Source organism: Oncorhynchus mykiss, chromosome 13 (genome assembly GCF_057628025.1).
Source record: "Oncorhynchus mykiss isolate SJ-2025 chromosome 13, ASM5762802v1, whole genome shotgun sequence".
Classification (NCBI taxonomy): domain Eukaryota; kingdom Metazoa; phylum Chordata; class Actinopteri; order Salmoniformes; family Salmonidae; genus Oncorhynchus; species Oncorhynchus mykiss.
In genome coordinates, this window is record NC_143034.1 from 11,207,501 (window position 1) to 11,234,859 (window position 27,359).

The window sequence follows — 27,359 nt, forward strand, 5'->3', positions numbered from 1 at the left end:
CCAGCCACAGAGCAAACATCTCTGGAGAGAACTGAAAATAGCTGTGAAACGACGCTCCCCATCCAACCTGACAGAGCTTTAGAGGATCTGCAGAGAATAATGGGAGAAACTCACCAAATACAGGTGTGCCTAGCTTGTAGCGTCATACCCAAGAAGACTCGATGCTGTAATCGCTGCCAAAGATGCTTCAACAAAGTACTGAGTAAAGGGTCTGAATACTTATGTAAATGTGATATGTCAAATTCTAAAAACATGTTTTTGCTTTGTCATTATGGGGTATTGTGATGTCATTATGGGGTATTGTGTGTAAATTAATGAGGGGAAGAAACTATTTCGTAAATTTTAGAATAAGGCTGTAATGTAACAAAATGTGGAAATAGTCAAGGGGTCTGAATACTTTCCGAAATGCGCTGTATGCCCCTCCCTCTCTGCATTTCACCGTGTGACAGTATATATCTGTCTGTGTGATAGTATATATCTGTCTGTGTGTGACAGTATATATCTGTGTGTGACAGTATATATCTGTGTGTGACAGTATATATCTGTCTGTGTGACAGTATATATCTGTCTGTGTGATATTATATATCTGTCTGTGTGATAGTATATATCTGTCTGTGTGATAGTATATATCTGTCTGTGTGATAGTATATATCTGTCTGTGTGATAGTATATATCTGTCTGTGTGATAATATATATCTGTCTGTGTGTGACAGTATATATCTGTGTGTGACAGTATATATCTGTCTGTGTGACAGTATATATCTGTGTGTGATATTATATATCTGTGTGTGACAGTATATATCTGTGTGTGACAGTATATATCTGTCTGTGTGATAGTATATATCTGTCTGTGTGATAATATATATCTGTCTGTGTGTGACAGTATATATCTGTGTGTGACAGTATATATCTGTCTGTGTGACAGTATATATCTGTCTGTGTGATAGTATATATCTGTCTGTGTGATAATATATATCTGTCTGTGTGTGACAGTATATATCTGTGTGTGACAGTATATATCTGTCTGTGTGACAGTATATATCTGTGTGTGATATTATATATCTGTGTGTGACAGTATATATCTGTCTGTGTGACAATATATATCTGTCTGTGTGATAGTATATATCTGTCTGTGTGACAGTATATATCTCTTTGTGACAGTATATATCTGTCTGTGTGATATTATATATCTGTCTGTGACAGTATATATCTGTCTGTGTGTGACAGTATATATCTGTCTGTGTGATAGTATATATCTGTCTGTGTGTGATAGTATATATCTGTGTGTGATAGTATATATCTGTCTGTGTGATAGTATATATATGTCTGTGTGTGACAGTATATATCTGTGTGTGACAGTATATATCTGTGTGTGTGTGTGACATTATATATCTGTGTGTGATAGTATATATATGTGTGTGACAGTATATATCTGTGTGTGACAGTATATATCTGTCTGTGTGACAGTATATATCTGTGTGTGACAGTATATATCTGTGTGTGACAGTATATATCTGTCTGCGTGTGACAGTATATATCTGTGTGTGACAGTATATATCTGTGTGTGACAGTATATATCTGTCTGCGTGTGACAGTATATATCTGTGTGTGACAGTATATATCTGTGTGACAGTATATATCTGTGTGTGACAATATATATCTGTGTGTTTGTGACAGTATATATCTGTGTGTTTGTGACTGTATATATCTGTGTGTGACAGTATATATCTGTGTGTTTGTGACAGTATATATCTGTGTGTTTGTGACTGTATATATCTGTGTGTGACAGTATATATCTGTGTGTTTGTGACTGTCACGTTCTGACCTCAGTTCCTTTGTTTTGTCTTTGTTTTAGTATGGTCAGGGCGTGAGTTGGGGTGGGCAGTCTATGTTTGTGTTTCTATGTGGGTTATTTGAGTTTGGCCTGGTATGGTTCTCAATCAGAGGCAGGTGTCGTTAGTTGTCTCTGATTGAGAATCATACTTACGTAGCCTTTTCCCACCTGTGTTTCGTGGGTGTTTATTTTCTGTTTTGTGTGTCATCACTAGACAGGACTGTTTCGTTTGTTCGTTCTTCCTAGTTGTTATTTTGTTTAGTGTTCAGTTTTGATTATATTAAAAATCATGAACACTTACCACGCTGCACCTTGGTCCTCACCTTCTTCCACCGACGACGGCCATTACAGTGACAGTATATATCTGTCTGTGTGTGACAGTATATATCTGTGTGTGTGACAGTATATATATATATATACCTGTGTATAAATATATATATTTGTGTGTGTGTGTGTGTGACAGTATATATATATCTGTGTGTGTGACAGTATATATGTGTGTGTGACAGTATACAGTATATATCTGTGTGTGTGACAGTATACAGTATATATCTGTGTGTGTGACTGTATATACAGTGCCTTGCGAAAGTATTCGCCCCCCTTGAACTTTGCGACCTTTTGCCACATTTCAGGCTTCAAACATAAAGATATAAAACTGTATTTTTTGTGAAGAATCAACAACAAGTGGGACACAATCATGAAGTGGAACGACATTTATTGGATATTTCAAACTTTTTTATCAAATCAAAAACTGAAAAATTGGGCGTGCAAAATTATTCAGCCCCTTTACTTTCAGTGGTCAGATGAAACCAAAATTGAACTTTTTGGCAACAATGCAAAACGTTATGTTTGGCGTAAAAGCAACACAGCTGAACACACCATCCCCACTGTCAAACATGGTGGTGGCAGCATCATGATTTGGGCCTGCTTTTCTTCAGCAGGGACAGGGAAGATGGTTAAAATTGATGGGAAGATGGATGGAGCCAAATAGAGGACCATTCTGGAAGAAAACCTGATGGAGTCTGCAAAAGACCTGAGACTGGGACGGAGATTTGTCTTCCAACAAGACAATGATCCAAAACATAAAGCAAAATCTACAATGGAATGGTTCAAAAATAAACATGTCCAGGTGTTAGAATGGCCAAGTCAAAGTCCAGACCTGAATCCAATCGAGAATCTGTGGAAAGAACTGAAAACTGCTGTTCACAAATGCTCTCCATCCAACCTCACTGAGCTCGAGCTGTTTTGCAAGGAGGAATGGGAAAAAAATGTCAGTCTCTCGATGTGCAAAACTGATAGAGACATACCCCAAGCGACTTACAGCTGTAATCGCAGCAAAAGGTGGCGCTACAAAGTATTAACTTAAGGGGGCTGAATAATTTTGCACGCCCAATTTTTCAGTTTTTGATTTGTTAAAAAAGTTTGAAATATCCAATAAATGTTGTTCCACTTCATGATTGTGTCCCACTTGTTGTTGATTCTTCACAAAAAAATACATTTTATATCTTTATGTTTGAAGCCTGAAATGTGGCAAAAGGTCGCAAAGTTCAAGGGGGCCGAATACTTTCGCAAGGCACTGTACCTGTGTGACAGTATATCTGTGTGTCTTTTGTTTGTACTGCCTTCATCATAACTAATATATAAATCCATGCCTTTCTCTCAATTCAATTCATTTCAAAGGGCTTTATTGGCATGAGAAACATGTTTACATTGTTTACATAAATATGGGTTGTATTTACAATGGTGTGTGTTTCTTCACTGGTTGCCCTTTTCTTGTGGCAACAGGTCAAAATCTTGCTGCTGTGATGGCAAACTGTGGTATTTCACCCAGTAGATATGGGAGTTCATCCAAATTGGCTTTGTTTTCAAATTCTTTGTGGGTCTGTGTAATCTGAGGGAAATATGCATCTCTGATATGCTCATACATTTGACAGGAGTTTAGGAAGTGCAGCTCAGTTTCCACCTCATTTTATGGGCAGTGTAGTGTGCACATACCCCGTCTTCTCTTGAGAGACAGCTCTGCCTACGGCGATCTCTCTCTATTAGCAAGGCTATGCTCACTGTACATAGTCAAAGATTTCCTTAAGTTTGGGTCAGTCACAGTGGTCAGGTATTCAGCCACTGTGTACTCTCTGTTTAGGGCCGAATTGCATTCCAGTTTGCTCTGTTTTTTGGTTAATTCTTTCCAATGTGTCAAGTAATTATATTATAGTTGTCATGATTTGGTTGGGTCGAATTCTCTTTCCTCCTCTCTCTCTCCTTCTCCAAACACCAACCATAAATCACACAATTAAATCCCAAAGCACTTAGACCCTTTGCATAGATTACAGTAACGAGTAAAGGGAGATAGCAAGGACGCGTCCAACAATATTATTTCAGGACAGTAGCGCCATCTGGCGCTGAGGTGAAACACCAGCTCATCCTCTTCGGCAGTGCTGGCGTAATCATTTGCATGTCCCGGTGCTTGATGGGAATAGTAGTCATAGAATCTCCTGTATTTCCTGGAAAGGAGACGAGGAAAAGTCATAAGAAGTTCTTGCTCGCCTCTAAAAAGTTGTTTACCTGACTTCATCTACGGTGTAAAGCGAGAAAGGTTGAAACAAAAAACAGAGTAAGTACCGTGTTTTTACGAGGATTTTTGAAAACTGAGTGAAATCTCCGAAACGTGAAGGAAAAAATATGTTTGACTCACCTGGCAAACAAATGTTAGCTAGCTAGGTTAGCTAACTTGCTAGCTATTTTCCTAACAATGGGCCATTAATAGCTAACGTTTATACCGGGGTTTAGTGATCAAATCACCGTTTTTAGCTAGTTTCACAGTGGTTTGCTAGTTTTATTTATTGACTGGATGTTGGCAGTTACCCGTCAAAACAACCATTCCTTTGTTATGCTAGCAAAGCCAAATATCAATATGGAAATCTGGCAAAAAATAATTGTATATTTTCACAGCTGTACCATATGATAGTTGCGCCACGATGTTCTGTCTGCTGGAGCAGTGGTTGTTGGGAGAAATGGAGAACGTCGCAGTGTTGACAATCCTTCAGATAATTTATTCATGAACAACCGTCATAATAACCTCCTCTGCCCGGTTCTAGTCCCCTTTTCTTCTTCCCCTTTTCTCCTCCCCCTTTGTTCTCTTCTGTCCCTTCCCGTCCCTCTCCTCTTCTCCAGATGTCTCTGATGGAGCACGGTGGTGGCGCCCACAACAGGCCGGTGACGGCAGTGGCCTGGGCCTCCAACAGCAGCACCTGTCCCAAAGACTTCAACCTGGTAGGAAGGGAGTCAGGGAGGAGGGAGGGATACAGGTAGAAAAAGTAGGAAATAGATTGAGATAATTTAAGGTCAGACTACATACAGGCTTGGCTCATTGAGGAGACAGTAAGAGGTCAGACTACATAAAGGCTCATAGAGGAGACATTAAGAGGTCAGACTACATACAGACTTGGCTCATAGAGGAGACAGTAAGAGGTCAGACTACATACAGACTTGGCTCATAGAGGAGACAGTAAGAGGTCAGACTACATAAAGGCATGGCTCATAGAGGAGAGGTCAATAATTCTCAATATTGTGTGTAGCGTCTTACCCTCTCTCTCTCTCTCTCTCTCTCTCTCTCTCTCTCTCTCTCTCTCTCTCTCTCTCTCTCACCCTCTGTGTGTCTCTGTCTCTCACCCTCTGTGTGTCTCTGTCTCTCACTCTCCCTCTCTCTTTCTCTCTCTCCCCACCACCCCTCTCTCTCCCCACCACCCCTCTCTCCCATCTCTCTGTCTCTCTCTCCCCTCTCTGTCTCTCTCCCCTCTCTCTGTCTCTCTCTCCCCTCTCTCTGTCTCTCTCTCCCCTCTCTCTGTCTCTCTCCCCTCTCTCTGTCTCTCTCTCCCCCTCTCTGTCTCTCTCTCCCCTCTCTCTGTCTCTCTCTCCCCTCTCTCTGTCTCTCTCTCCCCTCTCTCTGTCTCTCTCCCCTCTCTCCCCTCTCTCTGTCTCTCTCCCCTCTCTCTGTCTCTCTCCCCTCTCTCTGTCTCTCTCCCCTCTCTCTGTCTCTCTCTCCCCTCTCTCTGTCTCTCTCTCCCCTCTCTCTGTCTCTCTCTCTGTCTCTAGATTAGTATAACTGAGGATGGAGCTGCTGCAAACTTCACACGGAGCTTCGCCATGAAGGCTGGCTACTACCTCTGCTACAGCAAGGTGTGTTATATACACACACACACACACACACACACACACACACACACACACAGACTCAGACCCACACACACACACTCAGACTCAGACCCACACACACACTCAGACTCAGACACACACACACACACTCAGACTCAGACACACACACACACACTCAGACTCAGACACACACACACACACTCAGACTCAGACACACGTGGACTCGTGGACTCAGACAGCCACGTCCCTAAATGACATCTTCCCCCTCTCTAGGACATGTCAGGTGGTATGGTAGTATCAGATGTCCAGGTGATCTCAGACAAGGAGACTGTTCCTCATGGGTACTGTTACATACCTGAACACCTGGAGCCTAGTGAGTACCTGCTTCCCGCCTCAACACCTGGAGAAACACAGACATGCTTTACAGATGCTTATTAAATACCTGAACACCTGGAGAAACACAGACATGCTTTACAGATATTTATTAAATACCTGAACACCTGGAGGAACACAGACATGCTTTACAGATATTTATTAAATACCTCAACACCTGGAGGAACACAGACATGCTTTACAGATATTTATTAAATACCTGAACACCTGGAGGAACACAGACATGCTTTACAGATATTTATTAAATACCTCAACACCTGGAGGAACACAGACATGCTTTACAGATACTCGGAAAATTTTCATAACTCATTTATTAACAAGCGACTACTGCAAGTTATTTAAAAGTTGTTTTTAGTAGGACAGAAGTTGTTTTTAGTAGGACAGAAGTTGTTTTTAGTAGGACAGAAGTTGTTTTTAGTAGGACAGTAGTTGTTTTTAGTAGGACAGAAGTTGTTTTTAGTAGGACAGTAGGTGTTTTTAGTAGGACAGAAGTTGTTTTTAGTAGGACAGTAGTTGTTTTTAGTAGGACAGTAGTTGTTTTTAGTAGGACAGTAGTTGTTTTTAGTAGGACAGAAGTTGTTTTTAGTAGGACAGTAGTTGTTTTTAGTAGGACAGAAGTTGTTTTTAGTAGGACAGTAGGTGTTTTTAGTAGGACAGAAGTTGTTTTTAGTAGGACAGTAGTTGTTTTTAGTAGGACAGTAGGTGTTTTTAGTAGGACAGAAGTTGTTTTTAGTAGGACAGTAGTTGTTTTTAGTAGGACAGTAGTTGTTTTTAGTAGGACAGTAGTTGTTTTTAGTAGGACAGTAGTTGTTTTTAGTAGGACAGTAGTTGTTTTTAGTAGGACAGTAGTTGTTTTTAGTAGGACAGTAGTTGTTTTTAGTAGGACAGTAGTTGTTTTTAGTAGGACAGTAGTTGTTTTTAGTAGGACAGTAGTTGTTTTTAGTAGGACAGAAGTTGTTTTTAGTAGGACAGAAGTTGTTTTTAGTAGGACAGAAGTTGTTTTTAGTAGGACAGTAGTTGTTTTTAGTAGGACAGAAGTTGTTTTTAGTAGGACAGAAGTTGTTTTTAGTAGGACAGTAGTTGTTCAGGTGGTTTTTGTCATGTTTCATACAACGTGATCCATGTCTGTTTATGTTCTGGATGGCTTAGACCAGACATCTATAGGAACGTTCCTCTATATGCCCTCTATGTTATGTGTTTATGTTCTGGATGGCTTAGACCAGACATCTATAGGAACGTTCCTCTATATGCCCTCTATGTTATGTGTTTATGTTCTGGATGGCTTAGACCAGACATCTATAGGAACGTTCCTCTATATGCCCTCTATGTTATGTGTTTATGTTCTGGATGGCTTAGACCAGACATCTATAGGAACGTTCCTCTATATGCCCTCTATGTTATGTGTTTATGTTCTGGATGGCTTAGACCAGACATCTATAGGAACGTTCCTCTATATGCCCTCTATGTTATGTGTTTATGTTCTGGATGGCTTAGACCAGACATCTATAGGAACGTTCCTCTATATGCCCTCTATGTTATGTGTTTATGTTCTGGATGGCTTAGACCAGACATCTATAGGAACGTTCCTCTATATGCCCTCTGAATCTCCATTTTTAACTGGATTTTTTTTTAAGTATTCAAAAATGTGTGTGTGTGTGTGTGTGTGTGTCCAGGGGCCTCCGTGTCTAAGAAGAAGCGTGTGTGTGTCCGCATGGTGCCAGTGGGCGGTGTGGAGACTGCTGTACTGGACATCAAACTGACTGCTAAGACTAGGAGGATGCTGCAACACTACACCTGCTTGGGGTCAGACACACACACACACACACACACACACACACACACACACACACACACACACACACACACACACACACACACACACACACAAAGAGAGTGACACAGATAGACACACACACACACATAGACACACACACACACACACACAAAGAGAGTGACAGACACACACAGACATCCCACTAATGTAGCTTCTTCCAGGACAAAATAACAACATTTGAGTGAAGATCCTCCATTGAGCTACTCTCAGTGTGTGTCTGGGAGATCAGGGGTCGGTGTGTCTGGGGGATCAGGGGTCGGTGTGTCTGGGAGATCAGGGGTCGGTGTGTCTGGGAGATCAGGGGTCGGTGTGTCTGGGAGATCAGGGGTCGGTGTGTCTGGGAGATCAGGGGTCGGTGTGTCTGGGAGATCAGGGGGGTCGGTGTGTCTGGGAGATCAGGGGTCGGTGTGTCTGGGGGATCAGGGGTCGGTGTGTCTGGGAGATCAGGGGTCGGTGTGTCTGGGAGATCAGGGGTCGGTGTGTCTGGGGGATCAGGGGTCGGTGTGTCTGGGAGATCAGAGGTCGGTGTGTCTGGGAGATCAGAGGTCGGTGTGCCTGGGAGATCAGGGGTCGGTGTGCCTGGGAGATCAGGCGTCGGTGTGCCTGGGAGATCAGGGGTCGGTGTGTCTGGGAGATCAGGGGTCGGTGTGTCTGGGAGATCAGGGGTCGGTGTGTCTGGGAGATCAGGGGTCGGTGTGTCTGGGAGATCAGGGGTCGGTGTGTCTGGGAGATCAGGGGTCGGTGTGTCTGGGGGATCAGGGGTCCGTGTGTCTGGGGGATCAGGGGTCCGTGTGTCTGGGGGATCAGGGGTTGGTGTGTCTGGGAGATCAGGGGTCGGTGTGTCTGGGGGATCAGGGGTTGGTGTGTCTGGGGGATCAGGGGTTGGTGTGTCTGTCCTAATTGGTGCGTTGTCCTGTCTGTCTCAGGGACATGCATGGCTATGTGATGTGGTGTAAGAAGGGGCCCTTCTCCAGCCCTCTACCCCAGGCAAAGCCTCGCAGCCTCAGCCTTGACCTCCGTCAGCTCTCCCTGGACCAGAACCTCCCTCCGCTACCCCTCAGACCCAGGTAACTACCCCCTCAGACCCAGGTAACTACCTCCTCTGACCCCGGTAACTACCCCCTCTGACCCTGGTAACTACCCCCGGTAACTACCGACTCTGACCCCGGCAACTACCCTCTCTGACCCTGGTAACTACCCCCGGTAACTACCCCCTCTGACCCCGGTAACTACCCCCGGTAATTACCCCCTCTGACACCGGTAACTACCCCTGGTAACTACCCCCTCTGACCCCGGTAACTACCCGCTCTGACCCCAGTAACTACCCCTCAGACCCCATGTACAGTACACCCTCACCTGTTTAGCCAGTTATTTACTCCTAGGCCTGACCTTTCCTCCACTGCCCCTCAGACCCAGGTGAGACTGTCACCTTAGACCTCCCACCCAGGTGAGACTGTTACCTTAGACCTCCCACCCAGGTGAGACTGTTACCTTAGACCTCCCACCCAGGTGAGACTGTTACCTTAGACCTCCCACCCAGGTGAGACTAGGTTAGGTGAGACCTCCCACCCAGGTGAGACTGTTACCTTAGACCTCCCACCCAGGTGAGACTAGGTTAGGTGAGACCTCCCACCCAGGTGAGACTGTTACCTTAGACCTCCCACCCAGGTGAGACTGTTACCTTAGACCTCCCACCCAGGTGAGACTGTTACCTTAGACCTCCCACCCAGGTGAGGCTGTTACCTTAGACCTCCCACCCAGGTGAGACTAGGTTAGGTGAGACTGTTACCTTAGACCTCCCACCCAGGTGAGACTAGGCTAGGTGAGACTGTTACCTTAGACCTCCCACCCAGGTGAGACTGTTACCTTGGACCTCCCACCCAGGTGAGACTGTTACCTTAGACCTCCCACCCAGGTGAGACTAGGTTAGGTGAGACCTCCCACCCAGGTGAGACTGTTACCTTAGACCTCCCACCCAGGTGAGACTAGGTTAGGTGAGACCTCCCACCCAGGTGAGACTAGGTTAGATGAGACCTCCCACCCAGGTGAGACTAGGTTAGGTGAGACCGTTATCTTAGACCTCCCACCCAGGTGAGACTGTTACCTTAGACCTCCCACCCAGGTGAGACTGTTACCTTAGACCTCCCACCCAGGTGAGACTGTTACCTTAGACCTCCCACCCAGGTGAGGCTGTTACCTTAGACCTGCCACCCAGGTGAGACTAGGTTAGGTGAGACTGTAACCTTAGACCTCCCACCCAGGTGAGACTGTTACCTTGGACCTCCCACCCAGGTGAGACTGTTACCTTAGACCTCCCACCCAGGTGAGACTAGGTTAGGTGAGACTGTTACCTTAGACCTCCCACCCAGGTGAGACTGTTACCTTGGACCTCCCACCCAGGTGAGACTGTTACCTTAGACCTCCCACCCAGGTTAGACTAGGTTAGGTGAGACTGTTACCTTAGACCTCCCACCCAGGTGAGACTGTTACCTTAGACCTCCCACCCAGGTGAGACTGTTACCTTGGACCTCCCACCCAGGTGAGACTGTTACCTTAGACCTCCCACCCAGGTGAGACTGTTACCTTAGACCTCCCACCCAGGTGAGACTGTTACCTTGGACCTCCCACCCAGGTGAGGCTGTTACCTTGGACCTCCCACCCAGGTGAGACTAGGTTAGGTGAGACTGTTACCTTAGACCTTCCACCCAGGTGAGACTAGGTTAGGTGAGGCTGTTACCTTAGACCTCCCACCCAGGTGAGACTGTTACCTTGGACCTCCCACCCAGGTGAGACTGTTACCTTGGACCTCCCACCCAGGTGAGACTGTTACCTTAGACCTCCCACCCAGGTGAGACTGTTACCTTAGACCTCCCACCCAGGTGAGACTGTTACCTTAGACCTCCCACCCAGGTGAGACTGTTAACTTAGACCTCCCACCCAGGTGAGACTAGGTTAGGTGAGACCTCCCACCCAGGTGAGACTAGGTTAGGTGAGACCGTTACCTTAGACCTCCCACCCAGGTGAGACTGTTACCTTGGACCTCCCACCCAGGTGAGGCTGTTACCTTGGACCTCCCACCCAGGTGAGACTAGGTTAGGTGAGACTGTTACCTTAGACCTTCCACCCAGGTGAGACTAGGTTAGGTGAGGCTGTTACCTTAGACCTCCCACCCAGGTGAGACTGTTACCTTGGACCTCCCACCCAGGTGAGACTGTTACCTTGGACCTCCCACCCAGGTGAGACTGTTACCTTAGACCTCCCACCCAGGTGAGGCTGTTACCTTAGACCTCCCACCCAGGTGAGACTGTTACCTTAGACCTCCCACCCAGGTGAGACTGTTACCTTAGACCTCCCACCCAGGTGAGACTGTTACCTTGGACCTCCCACCCAGGTGAGACTGTTACCTTAGACCTCCCACCCAGGTGAGACTAGGTTAGGTGAGACCTCCCACCCAGGTGAGACTAGGTTAGGTGAGACCGTTACCTTAGACCTCCCACCCAGGTGAGACTGTTACCTTAGACCTCCCACCCAGGTGAGACTGTTACCTTAGACCTCCCACCCAGGTGAGGCTGTTACCTTAGACCTCCCACCCAGGTGAGGCTGTTACCTTAGACCTCCCACCCAGGTGAGACTAGGTTAGGTGAGGCTGTTACCTTAGACCTCCCACCCAGGTGAGACTGTTACCTTAGACCCCCACCCAGGTGAGACTGTTACCTTAGACCTCCCACCCAGGTGAGACTGTTACCTTAGACCTCCCACCCAGGTGAGACTAGGTTAGGTGAGACTGTTACCTTAGACCTCCCACCCAGGTGAGACTGTTACCTTAGACCCCCACCCAGGTGAGACTGTTACCTTAGACCTCCCACCCAGGTGAGACTGTTACCTTAGACCTCCCACCCAGGTGAGACTAGGTTAGGTGAGACTGTTACCTTAGACCTCCCACCCAGGTGAGGCTGTTACCTTAGACCTCCCACCCAGGTGAGACTAGGTTAGGTGAGGCTGTTACCTTAGACCTCCCACCCAGGTGAGACTGTTACCTTAGACCCCCACCCAGGTGAGACTGTTACCTTAGACCTCCCACCCAGGTGAGACTGTTACCTTAGACCTCCCACCCAGGTGAGACTAGGTTAGGTGAGACTGTTACCTTAGACCTCCCACCCAGGTGAGACTGTTACCTTAGACCCCCACCCAGGTGAGACTGTTACCTTAGACCTCCCACCCAGGTGAGACTGTTACCTTAGACCTCCCACCCAGGTGAGACTAGGTTAGGTGAGACTGTTACCTTAGACCTCCCACCCAGTTGAGACTGTTACCTTAGACCTCCCACCCAGGTGAGACTAGGTTAGGTGAGACTGTTACCTTAGACCTCCCACCCAGGTGAGACTGTTACCTTAGACCTCCCACCCAGGTGAGACTAGGTTAGGTGAGACTGTTACCTTAGACCTTCCACCCAGGGGAGACTGTTACCTTAGACCTCCCACCCAGGTGATGCTGTTACCTTAGACCTCCCACCCAGGTGAGACTAGGCTAGGTGAGACTGTTACCTTGGACCTCCCACCCAGGTGAGACTGTTACCTTGGACCTCCCACCCAGGTGAGACTGTTACCTTGGACCTCCCACCCAGATGAGACTGTTACCTTGGACCTCCCACCCAGGTGAGACTGTTACCTTAGACCTCCCACCCAGGTGAGACTAGGTTAGGTGAGACTGTTACCTTAGACCTTCCCACCCAGGTGAGGCTGTTACCTTAGACCTCCCACCCAGGTGAGACTAGGTTAGGTGAGACTGTTACCTTAGACCTCCCACCCAGGTGAGACTGTTACCTTGGACCTCCCACCCAGGTGAGGCTGTTACCTTAGACCTTCCCACCCAGGTGAGACTGTTACCTTAGACCTCCCACCCAGGTGAGACTGTTACCTTAGACCTCCCACCCAGGTGAGACTGTTACCTTGGACCTCCCACCCAGGTGAGGCTGTTACCTTAGACCTTCCCACCCAGGTGAGACTGTTACCTTAGACCTCCCACCCAGGTGAGACTGTTACCTTAGACCTCCCACCCAGGTGAGACTGTTACCTTGGACCTCCCACCCAGGTGAGGCTGTTACCTTAGACCTTCCCACCCAGGTGAGACTGTTACCTTAGACCTCCCACCCAGGTGAGACTGTTACCTTAGACCTCCCACCCAGGTGAGACTGTTACCTTAGACCTCCCACCCAGGTGAGGCTGTTACCTTAGATCTCCCACCCAGGTGAGACTGTTACCTTAGACTCCCACCCAGGTGAGGCTGTTACCTTAGACCTCCCACCCAGGTGAGACTGTTACCTTAGACCTCCCACCCAGGTGAGACTGTTACCTTAGACCTCCCACCCAGGTGAGACTAGGTTAGGTGAGGCTGTTACCTTAGACCTCCCACCCAGGTGAGACTAGGTTAGGTGAGACTGTTACCTTAGACCTCCCACCCTGGTGAGACTGTTACCTTAGACCTCCCACCCAGGTGAGACTGTTACCTTAGACCTCCCACCCAGGTGAGACTAGGTTAGGTGAGACTGTTACCTTAGACCTCCCACCCAGGTGAGACCGTCACTCTCACCTGGGTGGGAGGTCTAAGGTAACAGTCTCACCTAACCTAGTCTCACCTGGGTGGGAGGTCTAAGGTAACCTTAGACCTCCCACCCAGGTGAGACTAGGTTAGGTGAGATTGTTACCTTAGACCTCCCACCCAGGTGAGACTGTTACCTTAGACCTCCCACCCAGGTGAGACTAGGTTAGGTGAGACTGTTACCTTAGACCTCCCACCCAGGTGAGGCTGTTACCTTAGACCTCCCACCCAGGTGAGGCTGTTACCTTAGACCTCCCACCCAGGTGAGACTGTTACCTTAGACCCCCCACCCAGGTGAGACTGTTACCTTACACCCCCCACCCAGGTGAGACTGTTACCGTAGACCTCCCACCCAGGTGAGACTAGGTTAGGTGAGACTGTTACCTTAGACCTCCCACCCAGGTGAGACTAGGTTAGGTGAGACTGTTACCTCTCAGACCCAGGTACTATACACCTGCTGTCCAGGTAGCTCTCAGGTGAGAGACTCAGATCTTGGTGTGTGGCTACTGGCCTGGTTAACTTCTATTAACCAGGTGGGACCTACACAGGACATCTCTCTGACTATAACCCCTAATGGTAACCCTCTCTCTGTGGCTAGGTGAGAGTGATGGTAACCCTCTCTCTCTGTGGCCAGGTGAGAGTGATGATAACCCTCTCTCTGTGGCCAGGTGAGAGTGACGGTAACCCTCTCTCTCTCTGTGGCCAGGTGAGAGTGACGGTAACCCTCTCTCTCTGTGGCCAGGTGAGAGTGACGGTAACCCTCTATCTCTGTGACCAGGTGAGAGTGATGGTAACCCTCTGTCTGTGGCCAGGTGAGAGTGATGGTAACCCTCTCTCTCTGTGGCCAGGTGAGAGTGATGGTAACCCTCTCTCTCTGTGGCCAGGTGAGAGTGATGGTAACCCTCTCTCTGTGACCAGGTGAGAGTGATGGTAACCCTCTCTCTCTGTGGCCAGGTGAGAGTGATGGTAACCCTCTCCCTGTGGCCAGGTGAGAGTGATGGTAACCCTCTCTCTGTGGCCAGGTGAGAGTGATGGTAATCCTCTCTCTGTGGCCAGGTGAGAGTGATGGTAATCCTCTCTCTGTGGCCAGTTGAGAGTGATGGTAACCCTCTCTCTCTGTGGCCAGGTGAGAGTGACGGTAACCCTCTCTCTGTGTTCAGGCGAGAGTGATGGTAACCCTCTCTCTGTGGCCAGGTGAGAGTGATGGTAACCCTCTCTCTCTGTGGTCAGGTGAGAGTGATGGTAACCCTCTCTCTCTGTGGCCAGGTGAATCTGAGAGCCAGGTGAGAGTGATGGTAACCCTCTCTCTCTGTGGCCAGGTGAGAGTGATGGTAACCCTCTCTCTCTCTGGCCAGGTGAGAGTGATGGTAACCCTCTCTCTCTGTGGCCAGGTGAGAGTGATGGTAACCCTCTCTCTCTGTGGCCAGGTGAATCTCAGAGCCAGGTGAGAGTGATGGTAACCCTCTCTCTGTGGCCAGGTGAGAGTGATGGTAACCCTCTCTCTCTGTGGCCAGGTGAGAGTGATGTTAACCCTCGTTCTCTGTGGCCAGGTGAATCTCAGAGCCAGGTGAGAGTGATGGTAACCCTCTCTCTCTGTGGCCAGGTAGATCTCAGAGCCAGGTGAGAGTGATGGTAACCCTCTCTCTGTGGCCAGGTGAGAGTGATGGTAACCTTCTTTCTGTGGCCAGGTGAGAGTGATGGTAACCCTCTCGCTGTGGCCAGGTGAGAGTGATGGTAACCCTCTCTCTGTGGCCAGGTGGATCTCAGAGCCAGGTGAGAGTGATGGTAACCCTCTCTCTCTGTGGCCAGGTGGATCTCAGAGCCAGGTGAGAGTGATGGTAAACCTCTCTCTCTGTGGCCAGGTGAGAGTGATGGTAAACCTCTCTCTCTGTGGCCAGGTGAGAGTGATGGTAACCCTCTCTCTGTGGCCAGGTGAATCTCAGAGCCAGGTGAGAGTGATGGTAACCCTCTCTCTCTGTGGCCAGGTGGATCTCAGAGCCAGGTGAGAGTGATGGTAACCCTCTCTCTCTGTGGCCAGGTGAGAGTGATGGTAACCCTCTCTCTCTGTGGCCAGGTGGATCTCAGAGCCAGGTGAGAGTGATGGTAAACCTCTCTCTCTGTGGCCAGGTGAGAGTGATGGTAAACCTCTCTCTCTGTGGCCAGGTGAGAGTGATGGTAACCCTCTCTCTGTGGCCAGGTTAATCTCAGAGCCAGGTGAGAGTGATGGTAACCCTCTCTCTCTGTGGCCAGGTGGATCTCAGAGCCAGGCGAGAGTGATGGTAACCCTCTCTCTCTGTGGCCAGGTGGATCTCAGAGCCAGGTGAGAGTGATGGTAACCCTCTCTCTCTGTGGCCAGGTGGATCTCAGAGCCAAGTGAGAGTGATGGTAACCCTCTCTCTCTGTGGCCAGGTGAGAGTGATGGTAACCCTCTCTCTCTGTGGCCAGGTGAGAGTAATGGTAACCCTCTCTCTCTGTGGCCAGGTGGATCTCAGAGCCAGGTGAGAGTGATGGTAACCCTCTATCTCTGTGGCTAGGCGGATCTCAGAGCCAAGTGAGAGTAATGGTAACCCTCTCTCTCTGTGGCCAGGTGAGAGTGATGGTAACCCTCTCTCTCTGTGGCCAGGTGAGAGTGATGGTAACCCTCTCTCTCTGTGGCCAGGTGGATCTCAGAGCCAGATGAGAGTGATGGTAACCCTCTCTCTCTGTGGCCAGGTGGATCTCAGAGCCAGGTGAGAGTGATGGTAAACCTCTCTCTCTGTCGCCAGGTGGATCTCAGAGCCAGGTGAGAGTGATGGTAAACCTCTCTCTCTGTGGCCAGATGGATCTCAGAGCCAGGTGAGAGTGATGGTAAACCTCTACTCAGAATTCCACAGACTGACTTGGGTCTCCCTGTCTCCATAGCAACGCTCCACCCATGCCCCCTGGCAGGAAGCTCAGCCATCGCCGCAGCAACCTCCAATTGAACGATGCTGTGGACAAAGTGGTTGACAGCAGCAACATCTACGGCATCTCAGGTTGACCAAAATTCAGAAAACACTTCTAGAAAAGAGACAGCTACTGTACATGTTATAAAGACTGATGTACTGACTCTCTCTACCTCTCTCTACCTATCCTCCCTCTCTCTCTACCTATCTTCCCTCTCTCTACCTACCTCTCTCTACCTACCTTCCTCTCTCTCTACCTACCTTCCTCTCTCTCTACCTACCTTCCTCTCTCTCTACCTCTACTCTCTCTACCTCTACTCTCTCTCTACCTACATTACTCTCTCTTGACCTCTACTCTCTCTCTACCTACATTCTACTCTCTCTACCTACCTTACTCTCTCTCTACCTCTACTCTCTCTCTACCTACATTCCTCTCTCTCTACCTACCTCTACTCTCTCTACCTACCTCTACTCTCTCTACCTACCTCTACTCTCTTTACCTCTACTCTCTCTACCTCTACTCTCTCTACCTACCTCTACTCTCTCTCTCTCTCTCTCTCTCTCTACCTACCTTACTCTCTCTCTACCTCTACTCTCTCTCTACCTACATTCCTCTCTCTCTACCTACCTCTACTCTCTCTACCTACCTCTACTCTCTCTACCTACCTCTACTCTCTTTACCTCTACTCTCTTTACCTCTACTCTCTCTACCTACCTCTACTCTCTCTACCTACCTCTACTCTCTTTACCTCTACTCTCTCTACCTCTACTCTCTCTACCTACCTCTCTCTCTCTCTCTCTACCTACCTTACTCTCTCTACCTCTACTCTCTCTACCTACCTCTACTCTCTCTCTCTCTCTCTCTCTCTACCTACCTTACTCTCTCTCTACCTCTCTCTCTCTACCTCTACTCTCTCTACCTACCTATCCTCCCTCTCTACCTACCTTACTCTCTCTACCTACCTTACTCTCTCTACCTACCTTACTCTCTCTACCTCTACTCTCTCTACCTACCTATCCTTCCTATCTCTACCTATCCTCCCTCTCTCTACCTACCTTCCTCTCTCTACCTATCCTCCCTCTCTCTACCTACCTCCCTCTCTCTACCTACCTTCCTCTCTCTACCTACCTCCCTCTCTCTGCCTACCTTCCTCTCTCTACCTATCCTCCCTCTCTCTACCTACCTCCCTCTCTCTACCTACCTTCCTCTCTCTACCTACCTCCCTCTCTCTGCCTACCTCTACTCTCTCTACCTCTACTCTCTCTACCTCTACTCTCTCTACCTCTACTCTCTCTACCTCTACTCTCGCTAACTTTACTCTCTCTAACTTTACTCTCTCTAACTTTACTCTCTCTAACTTTACTCTCTCTACCTCTACTCTCTCTACCTACCTTCCTCTACTCTCTCTACTAGAGGTCGACCGATTCATCGGAATGGCCAATTTCAAGTTTTCATAAATATCAGAAATCTGTATTTTTGGACACCGATTTGGACAAATGTTTAAAAATAATAATAATAATTTACTCCATTATTTAATCTTTATTTAACTAGGCAAGTCAGTTAAGAACACATTCTTATTTTCAATGACAGCCTAGGAATGGTGGGTTAACTGCCTTGTTCAGGGGCAGAATGACAGGTTTTTACCTTGTCAGCTCGGGGATTCAATCTTGCAACCTTACGGTTAACTAGTCCAACGCTCTGCCTCACGAGGAGCCTGCCTGTTACGCGAATGCAGTAAGAAGCCAAGGTAAGTTGCTAGCTAGCTAACTTATCTTATAAAGAACAATCAATCAATCATCATCACTAGTTAACTACACATGGTTGATGATATAACTAGTTTATCTAGCGTGTCCTGCGTTGCATATAATCGATGCGGTGCGTATCGTTGTTCCAATGTTTACCTAACCATAAACATCAATGCCTTTCTTAAAATCCAAACACAGAAGTATATATTCTTAAACCTGCATATTTAGCTAAAATAAATCCAGGTTAGCAGGCAATATTAACCAGGTGAAATTGTGTCACTTCTCTTGCGTTCATTGCACGCAGAGTCAGGGTATACGCAACAGTTTGGGGCGCCTAATTTGCCAGAATTGTACATATTTATGACATAACATTGAAGGTTGTGCAATGTAACAGGAATATTTAGACTGAGGGATGCCACCCGTTAGATAAAATACAGAACGGTTCCATATTTCACTGAAAGAATAAACGTCTTGTTTTCTAGATTATAGTTTTCGGATTCGACCATATTAATGACCTAAGGCTCGTATTTCTGTGTGTTATTATGTTATAACTAAGTCTATGATTTGATAGAGCAGTCTGACTGAGCGGTGGTAGGCAGCAGCAGGCTCGTAAACATTAATTCAAACAGCACTTTCATGCGTTTTACCAGCAGCTCTTCGTTGTGCGTCAAGCATTGTGCTGTTTATGACTTCAAGCCTATCAACTACCGAGATCAGGCTGGTGTAACCGATGTGAAATGGCTAGCTAGTTAGCGGGGTGCGCGCTAATAGCGTTTCAAACTAGAGTGGTTGTTCCCCTTGCTCTGCATGGGTAACGCTGCTTCGAGGGCGGCTGTTGTCGATGTGTTCCTGGTTCGAGCCCAGGTAGGGGCGAGGAGAGGGACGGAAGCTATACTGTTACACTGGCAATACTAAAGTGTCTATAAGAACATCCAATAGTCAAAGGTTAATGAAATACAAATGGTATAGAGGGAAATAGTCCTATAATTCCTATAATAACTACAACCTAAAACTTCTTACCTGGGAATATTGAAGACTCATGTTAAAAGGAACCACCACCTTTCGTATGTTCTGAGCAAGGAACTGAAACGTTAGCTTTCTTACATGGCACATATTGCACTTTTACTTTCTTCTCCAACACTTTGTTTTTGCATTATTTAAACCAAATTGAACATGTTTCATTATTTATTTGAGGCTAAATGGATTTTTATTGATCTATTAAATTAAGTTAAAATAAGTGTTCATTCAGTATTGTTGTAATTGTCATTATTACAAATAAATGTAAAAAAAAAAGGTCAGATTAATCGGTATCGGCTTTTTTTGGTCCTCCAATAATCGTTGTTGAAAAATCGGTCGACCTCTACATACCTCTACATCGACCTCTACATACATAACTCTCTCACTCACTCACTCACTCATATTCATTATTTATTTGAGGCTAAATGGACCAGGGATATATATATATATATATCCCTGGTCCGTTGTAGTGTATTGACCATGTATGTAGGTCTGTCCTTCAGCTGTTCCTGTCTATTAATGTTCTGTATTGTTTCATGTTGTGTGGTCCCCAGGAAGTGTGTTATGTAATGTGTCATGTTGTGTGGTCCCCAGGAAGTGTATTATGTAGTGTTTCATGTTGTGTGGTCCCCAGGAAGTGTATTATGTAGTGTTTCATGTTGTGTGGTCCCCAGGAAGTGTATTATGTAATGTTTCATGTTGTGTGGTCCCCAGGAAGTGTATTATGTAATGTTTCATGTTGTGTGGTCCCCAGGAAGTGTATTATGTAGTGTTTCATGTTGTGTGGTCCCCAGGAAGTGTATTATGTAGTGTTTCATGTTGTGTGGTCCCCAGGAAGTGTATTATGTAGTGTTTCATGTTGTGTGGTCCCCAGGAAGTGTATTATGTAATGTTTCATGTTGTGTGGTCCCCAGGAAGTGTATTATGTAGTGTTTCATGTTGTGTGGTCCCCAGGAAGTGTATTATGTAATGTTATGTGGTCCCCAGGAAGTGTATTATGTAATGTTTCATGTTGTGTGGTCCCCAGGAAGTGTATTATGTAATGTTTCATGTTGTGTGGTCCCCAGGAAGTGTATTATGTAATGTTATGTGGTCCCCAGGAAGTGTATTATGTAATGTTTCATGTTGTGTGGTCCCCAGGAAGTGTATTATGTAATGTTTCATGTTGTGTGGTCCCCAGGAAGTGTATTATGTAGTGTTTCATGTTGTGTGGACCCCAGGAAGTGTAGCTGCTGATTTTACAACAGCTAATGGGGATCCTACCAAAATACCAAATACCTCTCCACCCTCCCTCTCCTCCCACCATCCCTCTCTCACTCTTTCTACCCTCCATCTCTTTCCCCTCCATCTCTTTTCTCTCCCTCCCTCTCCAGCCATAGATGGTGTTCCCTTCACTCTACACCCCAAGTTCAAGACCCAAACGAACGGCACGGTAAGTTGAAATACCAACTGCCATCGTTTTACTGGTAAAGTGACAGGGACTACTTTTACTCCCAGTGGTGAAATACCACGAGTCTAAACTCTCTCTCTCTCCTCCTAGACTCCAACAAACACTCTGAAATACCATGAGTCTAAACTGTCTCTCTCTCCTCCTAGACCCCAACAAACACTCTGAACAACATTCGCATCAAGTCTGTCCAGGACATTGAAAATGAGGTGTGTGTGTGTTTATTTATTTATTTTACTAGGCAAGTCAGTTAAGAACACATTTTTATTTTCAATGACGGCCTAGTGGGTTAACTGCCTTGTTCAGAGGCAGAACGACAGATTTGTACCTTGTCGGCTCGGGGATTCAATCTTGCAACATTTCGGTTACTAGTCCAACCACTAGGCTACCCTGCCACCCCAGTGGGCATGGTATTGATTGTGTTACTGTGGGGTCCGTCATAGTGTCAACCATGTTGTGGTACTGTGGGGTCCGTCGTAGTGTCGACCATGTTGTGGTACAGTGGGGTCCGTCGTAGTGTCGACCATGTTGTGGTACTGTGGGGTCCGTCGTAGTGTCGACCATGTTGTGGTACAGTGGGGTCCGTAGTAGTGTCGACCATGTTGTGGTGCAGTGGGGTCCGTCGTAGTGTCGACCATGTTGTGGTACTGTGGGGTCCGTCGTAGTGTCGACCATGTTGTGGTGCAGTGGGGTCCGTCGTAGTGTCGACCATGTTGTGGTACAGTGGGGTCCGTCGTAGTGTCGACCATGTTGTGGTACTGTGGGGTCCATCATAGTGTCGACCATGTTGTGGTACTGTGGGGTCCATCATAGTGTCGACCATGTTGTGTTACTGTGGGGTCCGTCGTAGTGTGTTAACCATGTTGTGGTACTGTGGGGTCCGTCGTAGTGTCGACCATGTTGTGTTACTGTGGGGTCCATCATAGTGTGTTAACCATGTTGTGGTACTGTGGGGTCTGTTGTAGTGTGTTAACCATGTCGTGTTACTGTGGGGTCTGTTGTAGTGTATTAACCATGTTGTGTGTTTACAGTACAACTACACTTTCGCCGTGGAGGAAAACGCAGCCAAGAGAACCACACCTCTCACCACAGGAAGCACCTCTTAAGCTCAATGACCTTTCATCTCCGACCTCAACAACGGCGGCCTGCTCGACCCACAACACTACGGAGGTCAATGTGATATGCCTGGGTCATGAAATGATAATCAATGTCCAAGTGCCTCGAAGATGACTGACTAGAACAGAAGTGTCATTCTACATTCCAGAGTTCCATTGGTTGTACCCACATTCTACATTCCAGAGTTCCATTGGTTGTACCCACATTCTACATTCCAGAGTTCCATTGGTTGTACCCACATTCTACATTCCAGAGTTCCATTGGTTGTACCCACATTCTACATTCCAGAGTTCCATTGGTTGTACCCACATTCTACATTCCGTGTTCTAAACTCTTGCACATTTCATTCTCACGCCCCGTATATGGGGCCAGTTATATATGTTAGGGATGACTCTTCCCCCGTATATGGGGCCAGTTATATATGTTAGGGATGACTCTTCCCCCGTATATGGGGCCAGTTATATATGTTAGAGATGACTCTTTGACGGGGAAGAGAGCGTTGTTTGGCAGGGCACGCTCGTTTCTCTCGTTAGAATAATGGAAGGAACCTGTTAACGTCAGGCTATTGATCTTCATCTTTATTGGGATGTTTAGGGACCAAACTAGATAGTGTTACACTTTCAATGTAAATAATGTTACTGTTATGTCTCTGCGGTGAAACATGGGTCATTTCATGGTTAAAATATATAATAAGGAAGTATGGTCACTGGTTATATCTGTATATTGTGCCTTGCATGCAAGTATAAACAAATAAAGTACCAAATAGTTTGACGTGTACCGTTCTTATAAGGAGAGTTTGATATCCGTCACAGGGAGATAAAACATGTTAACACAGCAACTGCTGACACTTTATGCTCGGACTGATAGACACGCCCACTTTTCTGCATGTTCAAACAGGTGATTGGAGATTTGGTTTTCGTGTGTAACCCATAAGACCATGTGAACCTGCCAGTCTGCAGCGTTCACCTGTATCCACACTAGGTGCACCAGTCGACAGAAAAGTCCGGTTTTGGGGATTCAACTCGATCCGGAGTCAGGTGGATAGCAGATCCTGCAACCACGTTGTCAATTTGAATGCAAAACAGAGGTGACGTTTCCATTTGTTATCTGCTTCCGCGGTGATCCGAGGCTACTCCAGCGTTCCATTAAAAAAAAAAATGAAATAATGTGCAGATGTTCTAACAGTACTTTGATAATATTTTGCAATCCAGAATCATTCAATTTTGACATTTTCTTATCTTGTGTTCACGCTGTACTACAGAATACACAATCAGAAATACAACATCTGTGATGTCACTGCCATAGAATGATGAATTAGAACTTACTGGTCCCTCCTCTCAGTTTGAATAGGCCTACGATACGTATTGCCATCTACTGGGCAGGTTGTGTTACTACGTTGGATTCCCCTCTGAACTGTCATTCAGTGTGTGGAAGAGATGTTCAAATCAAATTTTATTGGTCACATACACATGGTTAGCAGATGTTATTGGTCACATACACATGGTTAGCAGATGTTAATGGTCACATACACATGGTTAGCAGATGTTATTGGTCACATACACATGGTTAGCAGATGTTAATGGTCACATACACATGGTTAGCAGATGTTATTGGTCACATACACATGGTTAGCAGATGTTAATGGTCACATACACATGGTTAGCAGATGTTAATGGTCACATACACATGGTTAGCAGATGTTAATGCGAGCGTAGCGAAATGCTTATGCTTCTAGTTCCGACAATGCAGTAATATCTAACAAATTCACAACAACTGCCTTATACACACAAACGTATCGGGATGAATAAGAAATATGTACATATAAATATATGGATGAGCGATGGCCGAACGGCATAGGCAAGATGCAGTAGATGGTATAGAGTACAGTATATACATATGAGATGAGTAATGTAGGGTATGTAAACATTATTATAGTGGTGTTATTTAAAGTGACTAGTGATTCCTTTTATTAAGTCAATTTATTAAAGTGGCCAATGATTTCGAGTCTGTATGTAGGCAGCAGCCTCTCTGTGTTAGTGACGGCTGTTTAACAGTCTAATGGCCTTGAGATGGAATCTGTTTTTCAGTCTCTCGGTCTCAGCTTTGATGCACCTGTACTGACCTCGCCTTCTGGATGATAGCGGGGTGAACAGGCAGTGGCTCGGGTGGTTGTTGTCCTTGTTGATCTTTATGGCCTTCCTGTGACATCGGGTGTTGAAGGTTCACACCCATCGGAACAACGTGCACCCGTCCGCAGACCCACGGCAGATTGTCGATCACTAACACCAGTACTACTGGCTGTGGAGAATCCACACCACACGCAACTCCTTTTCCTATAAATATAAATATATAAATATAAATATATCTTTTTTCTATAAACTTGATAACGGAAGACGTGTTGTTACACCGTGGTACTAAGCATGCCAGTGTTACCAGTGTCTTACTGGGGGCCAGTTTCCTGGACCCAGAACACATCTTCTCAGGACTGAAAGACATTGTCTATAGATAATCCCAGTGGTTTCCCCAGTCAGTCAGTAAGACGGAGTAGCAGAAGCTGTATTAGTGTAGTAGTGGTTGTAATGCATTAGATGAAGCTGTGTTAGTGTAGTAGTGGTTGTAATGCATTAGATGAAGCTGTATTAGTGGAGTAGTGGTTGTAATGCATTAGATGAAGCTGTATTAGTGGAGTAGTGGTTGTAATGCATTAGATGAAGCTGTATTAGTGGACTAGTGGTTGTAATGCATTAGATGAAGCTGTGTTAGTGGAGTAGTGGTTGTAATGCATTAGATGAAGCTGTATTAGCGGAGTAGTGGTTGTAATGCATTAGATGAAGCTGTATTAGTGGAGTAGTGGTTGTAATGCATTAGATGAAGCTGTATTAGTGGAGTAGTGGTTGTAATGCATTAGATGAAGCTGTATTAGTGGAGTAATGCATTAGATGAAGCTGTATTAGTGGAGTAGTGGTTGTAATGCATTAGATGAAGCTGTATTGGCAGAGTAGTGGTTGTAATGCATTAGATGAAGCTGTATTGGCAGAGTAGTGGTTGTAATGCATTAGATGAAGCTGTATTAGTGGAGTAGTGGTTGTAATGCATTAGATGAAGCTGTATTGGCAGAGTAGTGGTTGTAATGCATTAGATGAAGCTGTATTAGTGGAGTAGTGGTTGTAATGCATTGAGTCCGACTCACCTCCACTACATACAGGGATGATCACCAAGGAAAATACATGTCTTTTAAAGTTTGTTGTCTAACGGTCTTTTTCAGTATCTGTTCTGGGGATCATTCAGCTGGGGAAGACTGGAGCAGGGATGAGTGCAACCGGAAACACCAAAGAGGTGTTTATAGAAGAGTTATCTTCTGAGTCCGTGACGACACAATGTGAAGATGTCCAAAGGATGAAGAGGACAGCTTCAGACACTACTGAAACAGCAGGAGGAGGAGCAGCAGGAGGAGGTGCAGCAGGAGGAGGAGGTGCAGCAGGCATAACAGAAGGTGTACTAGCAGCAGTACTAGAAGGAGTAGCAGGAGGAGAAGGAGTAGCAGCAACAGGAGCAACAGGTGTACTAGCAGCAGTACTAGGAGGAGTAGCAGCAGGAGGAGGAGTAGCAGCAACAGGAGCAACAGAAGGTGTACTAGCAGCAGTACTAGGAGTAGTAGCAGGAGAAGGAGTAGCAGGAGCAACAGAAGGTGTACAAGCAGCAGTACTAGGAGGAGTAGCAGGAGAAGGAACAAGAGCAACAGAAGGTGTAGTAGCAGCAGTACTAGGAGGAGTAGCAGGAGAAGCAGCAACAGGAGCAACAGAAGGTGTACTAGCAGCAGTACTAGGAGGAGTAGCAGGAGAAGGAACAAGAGCAACAGAAGGTGTACTAGCAGCAGTACTAGGAGGAGTAGCAGGAGAAGGAACAAGAGCAACAGAAGGTGTACTAGCAGCAGTACTAGGAGGAGTAGCAGGAGAAGGAACAAGAGCAACAGAAGGTGTAGTAGCAGCAGTACTAGGAGGAGTAGCAGGAGAAGCAGCAACAGGAGCAACAGAAGGTGTACTAGCAGCAGTACTAGGAGGAGTAGCAGGAGAAGGAACAAGAGCAACAGAAGGTGTACTAGCAGCAGTACTAGGAGGAGTAGCAGGAGAAGGAGAAGCAGGAGTAACAGAAGGTGTACAAGCAGCAGTACTAGGAGTAGTAGCAGGAGAAGGAGAAGCAGGAGTAACAGAAGGTGTACAAGCAGCAGTACTAGGAGGAGTAGCAGGAGAAGGAGAAGCAGGAGTAACAGAAGGTGTACAAGCAGCAGTACTAGGAGGAGTAGCAGGAGAAGGAGAAGCACCAAAAAAAGGTGTACTAGCAGCAGTACTAGGAGGAGTAGCAGGAGAAGGAGCAGCAGGGGGAGGAGCAGGGGAAGGTGTAGTAGCAGCAGTACTAGGAGGAGAAGGAGCAGCAGGAGAAGGAGAAGCACCAAAAAAAGGTGTACTAGCAGCAGTACTAGGAGGAGGTGCAGGAGAAGGAACAGGAGCAACAGAAGGTGTAGTAGCAGCAGTACTAGGAGGAGGTGCAGGAGAAGGAGCAGCAGGGGGAGGAGCAGGGGAAGGTGTAGTAGCAGCAGTACTAGGAGGAGTAGCAGGAGAAGGAGAAGCAGCAACAGGAGCAACAGAAGGTGTACTAGCAGCAGTACTAGGAGGAGTAGCAGGAGAAGGAGAAGCAGCAACAGGGGCAACAGAAGGTGTACTAGCAGCAGTACTAGGAGGAGTAGCAGGAGAAGGAGCAGCAGGAGGAGGAGCAGGGGAAGGTGTAGTAGCAGCAGTACTAGGAGGAGTAGCAGGAGGCGCAGCAACAGGAGTATTGGTACTAGCTTTGGGAATACCAACAGGAATAGCAGGAGCAGGAGTAGCAGCAGTTGCAGGAGTAGCATTTGCAGAGATTTTTCAAAAACTTACGCCTAAATCTACAAAAGGCAGGTGGAAAAGAGAAAGTCTCTGAAAAGGTGGTACAGATCTGGTTAAACAACAACTAAACTACATGAGAGGATATCATATGTTTGTTTCTCTAGTTAAGACTAATGTAATGTAAAATGTACATGTTCAAATTATAAAAACAAACGTACATCAATATCCCTTTATGGAAGGAACTTGTGTACTATTTAAAATCAGTCTCCCCCTTTTATTTATCATCATTTTTTTCAATGGACCGTTTAGGGACCCCCCAAAAAAATTTATTTAAGTTGCAATGTGAATAAATGTTAGTATCATGTTTGTGTAGTGAAACATGGGTAATTTCATGGTGTTTTTAAAGTAACCAATGAAGGAT

General features: G+C 46.5%; 2 protein-coding genes and 1 long non-coding RNA gene across 7 annotated transcripts; 2 read left to right on the forward strand and 1 right to left on the reverse strand.

The window, feature by feature from the left end:
- Positions 1-3,502: 3,502 nt before the first annotated feature.
- Positions 3,503-5,021, reverse strand: LOC149978694 (uncharacterized). Of its 2 annotated transcripts, none has more exons than XR_016485619.1 (2): positions 4,790-5,021; positions 3,503-4,335 (listed from the first exon to the last, which is right to left on the reverse strand). It is a non-coding gene; the product is annotated as an uncharacterized LOC149978694 (long non-coding RNA). The 2 variants fall into 2 exon arrangements; XR_016485620.1 differs by having other exon boundaries at positions 4,527-4,942.
- On the forward strand, positions 4,266-22,829 carry mvb12a (multivesicular body subunit 12A). 4 transcript variants are annotated; one of them, XM_090195112.1, is made up of 10 exons: positions 4,266-4,445; positions 5,006-5,104; positions 5,927-6,010; positions 6,260-6,359; positions 8,053-8,182; positions 9,140-9,280; positions 16,713-16,825; positions 20,872-20,930; positions 21,095-21,154; positions 21,977-22,829. In XM_090195112.1, the coding sequence occupies exons 2-10, from the start codon at positions 5,006-5,008 to the stop codon at positions 22,049-22,051; spliced, it is 861 nt and encodes a 286-aa protein (XP_090051238.1). In that variant the 5' UTR covers positions 4,266-4,445; the 3' UTR covers positions 22,052-22,829. The 4 variants fall into 4 exon arrangements, with proteins under 4 accessions (XP_090051238.1, XP_090051239.1, XP_090051241.1 ...); XM_090195113.1 differs by having other exon boundaries at positions 4,297-4,445; positions 4,930-5,104; XM_090195115.1 differs by having other exon boundaries at positions 4,311-4,445; positions 21,039-21,154.
- On the forward strand, positions 22,548-27,170 carry LOC149978695 (uncharacterized). The gene is made up of 2 exons (XM_090195109.1): positions 22,548-23,148; positions 25,327-27,170. The coding sequence occupies exons 1-2, from the start codon at positions 23,136-23,138 to the stop codon at positions 27,030-27,032; spliced, it is 1,719 nt and encodes a 572-aa protein (XP_090051235.1). The 5' UTR covers positions 22,548-23,135; the 3' UTR covers positions 27,033-27,170.
- Positions 27,171-27,359: the final 189 nt, after the last annotated feature.

Coding starts and splice junctions, on each gene's coding strand:
- mvb12a (XM_090195112.1), top strand. CDS start 5,006: ATGTCTCTGATGGAGCACGGTGGTGGCGCCCACAACAGGCCGGTGACG. Junction 6,011..6,259: donor ACTACCTCTGCTACAGCAAG/GTGTGTTATATA, acceptor CCCCCTCTCTAG/GACATGTCAGGTGGTATGGT. Junction 8,183..9,139: donor CAACACTACACCTGCTTGGG/GTCAGACACACA, acceptor TGTCTGTCTCAG/GGACATGCATGGCTATGTGA.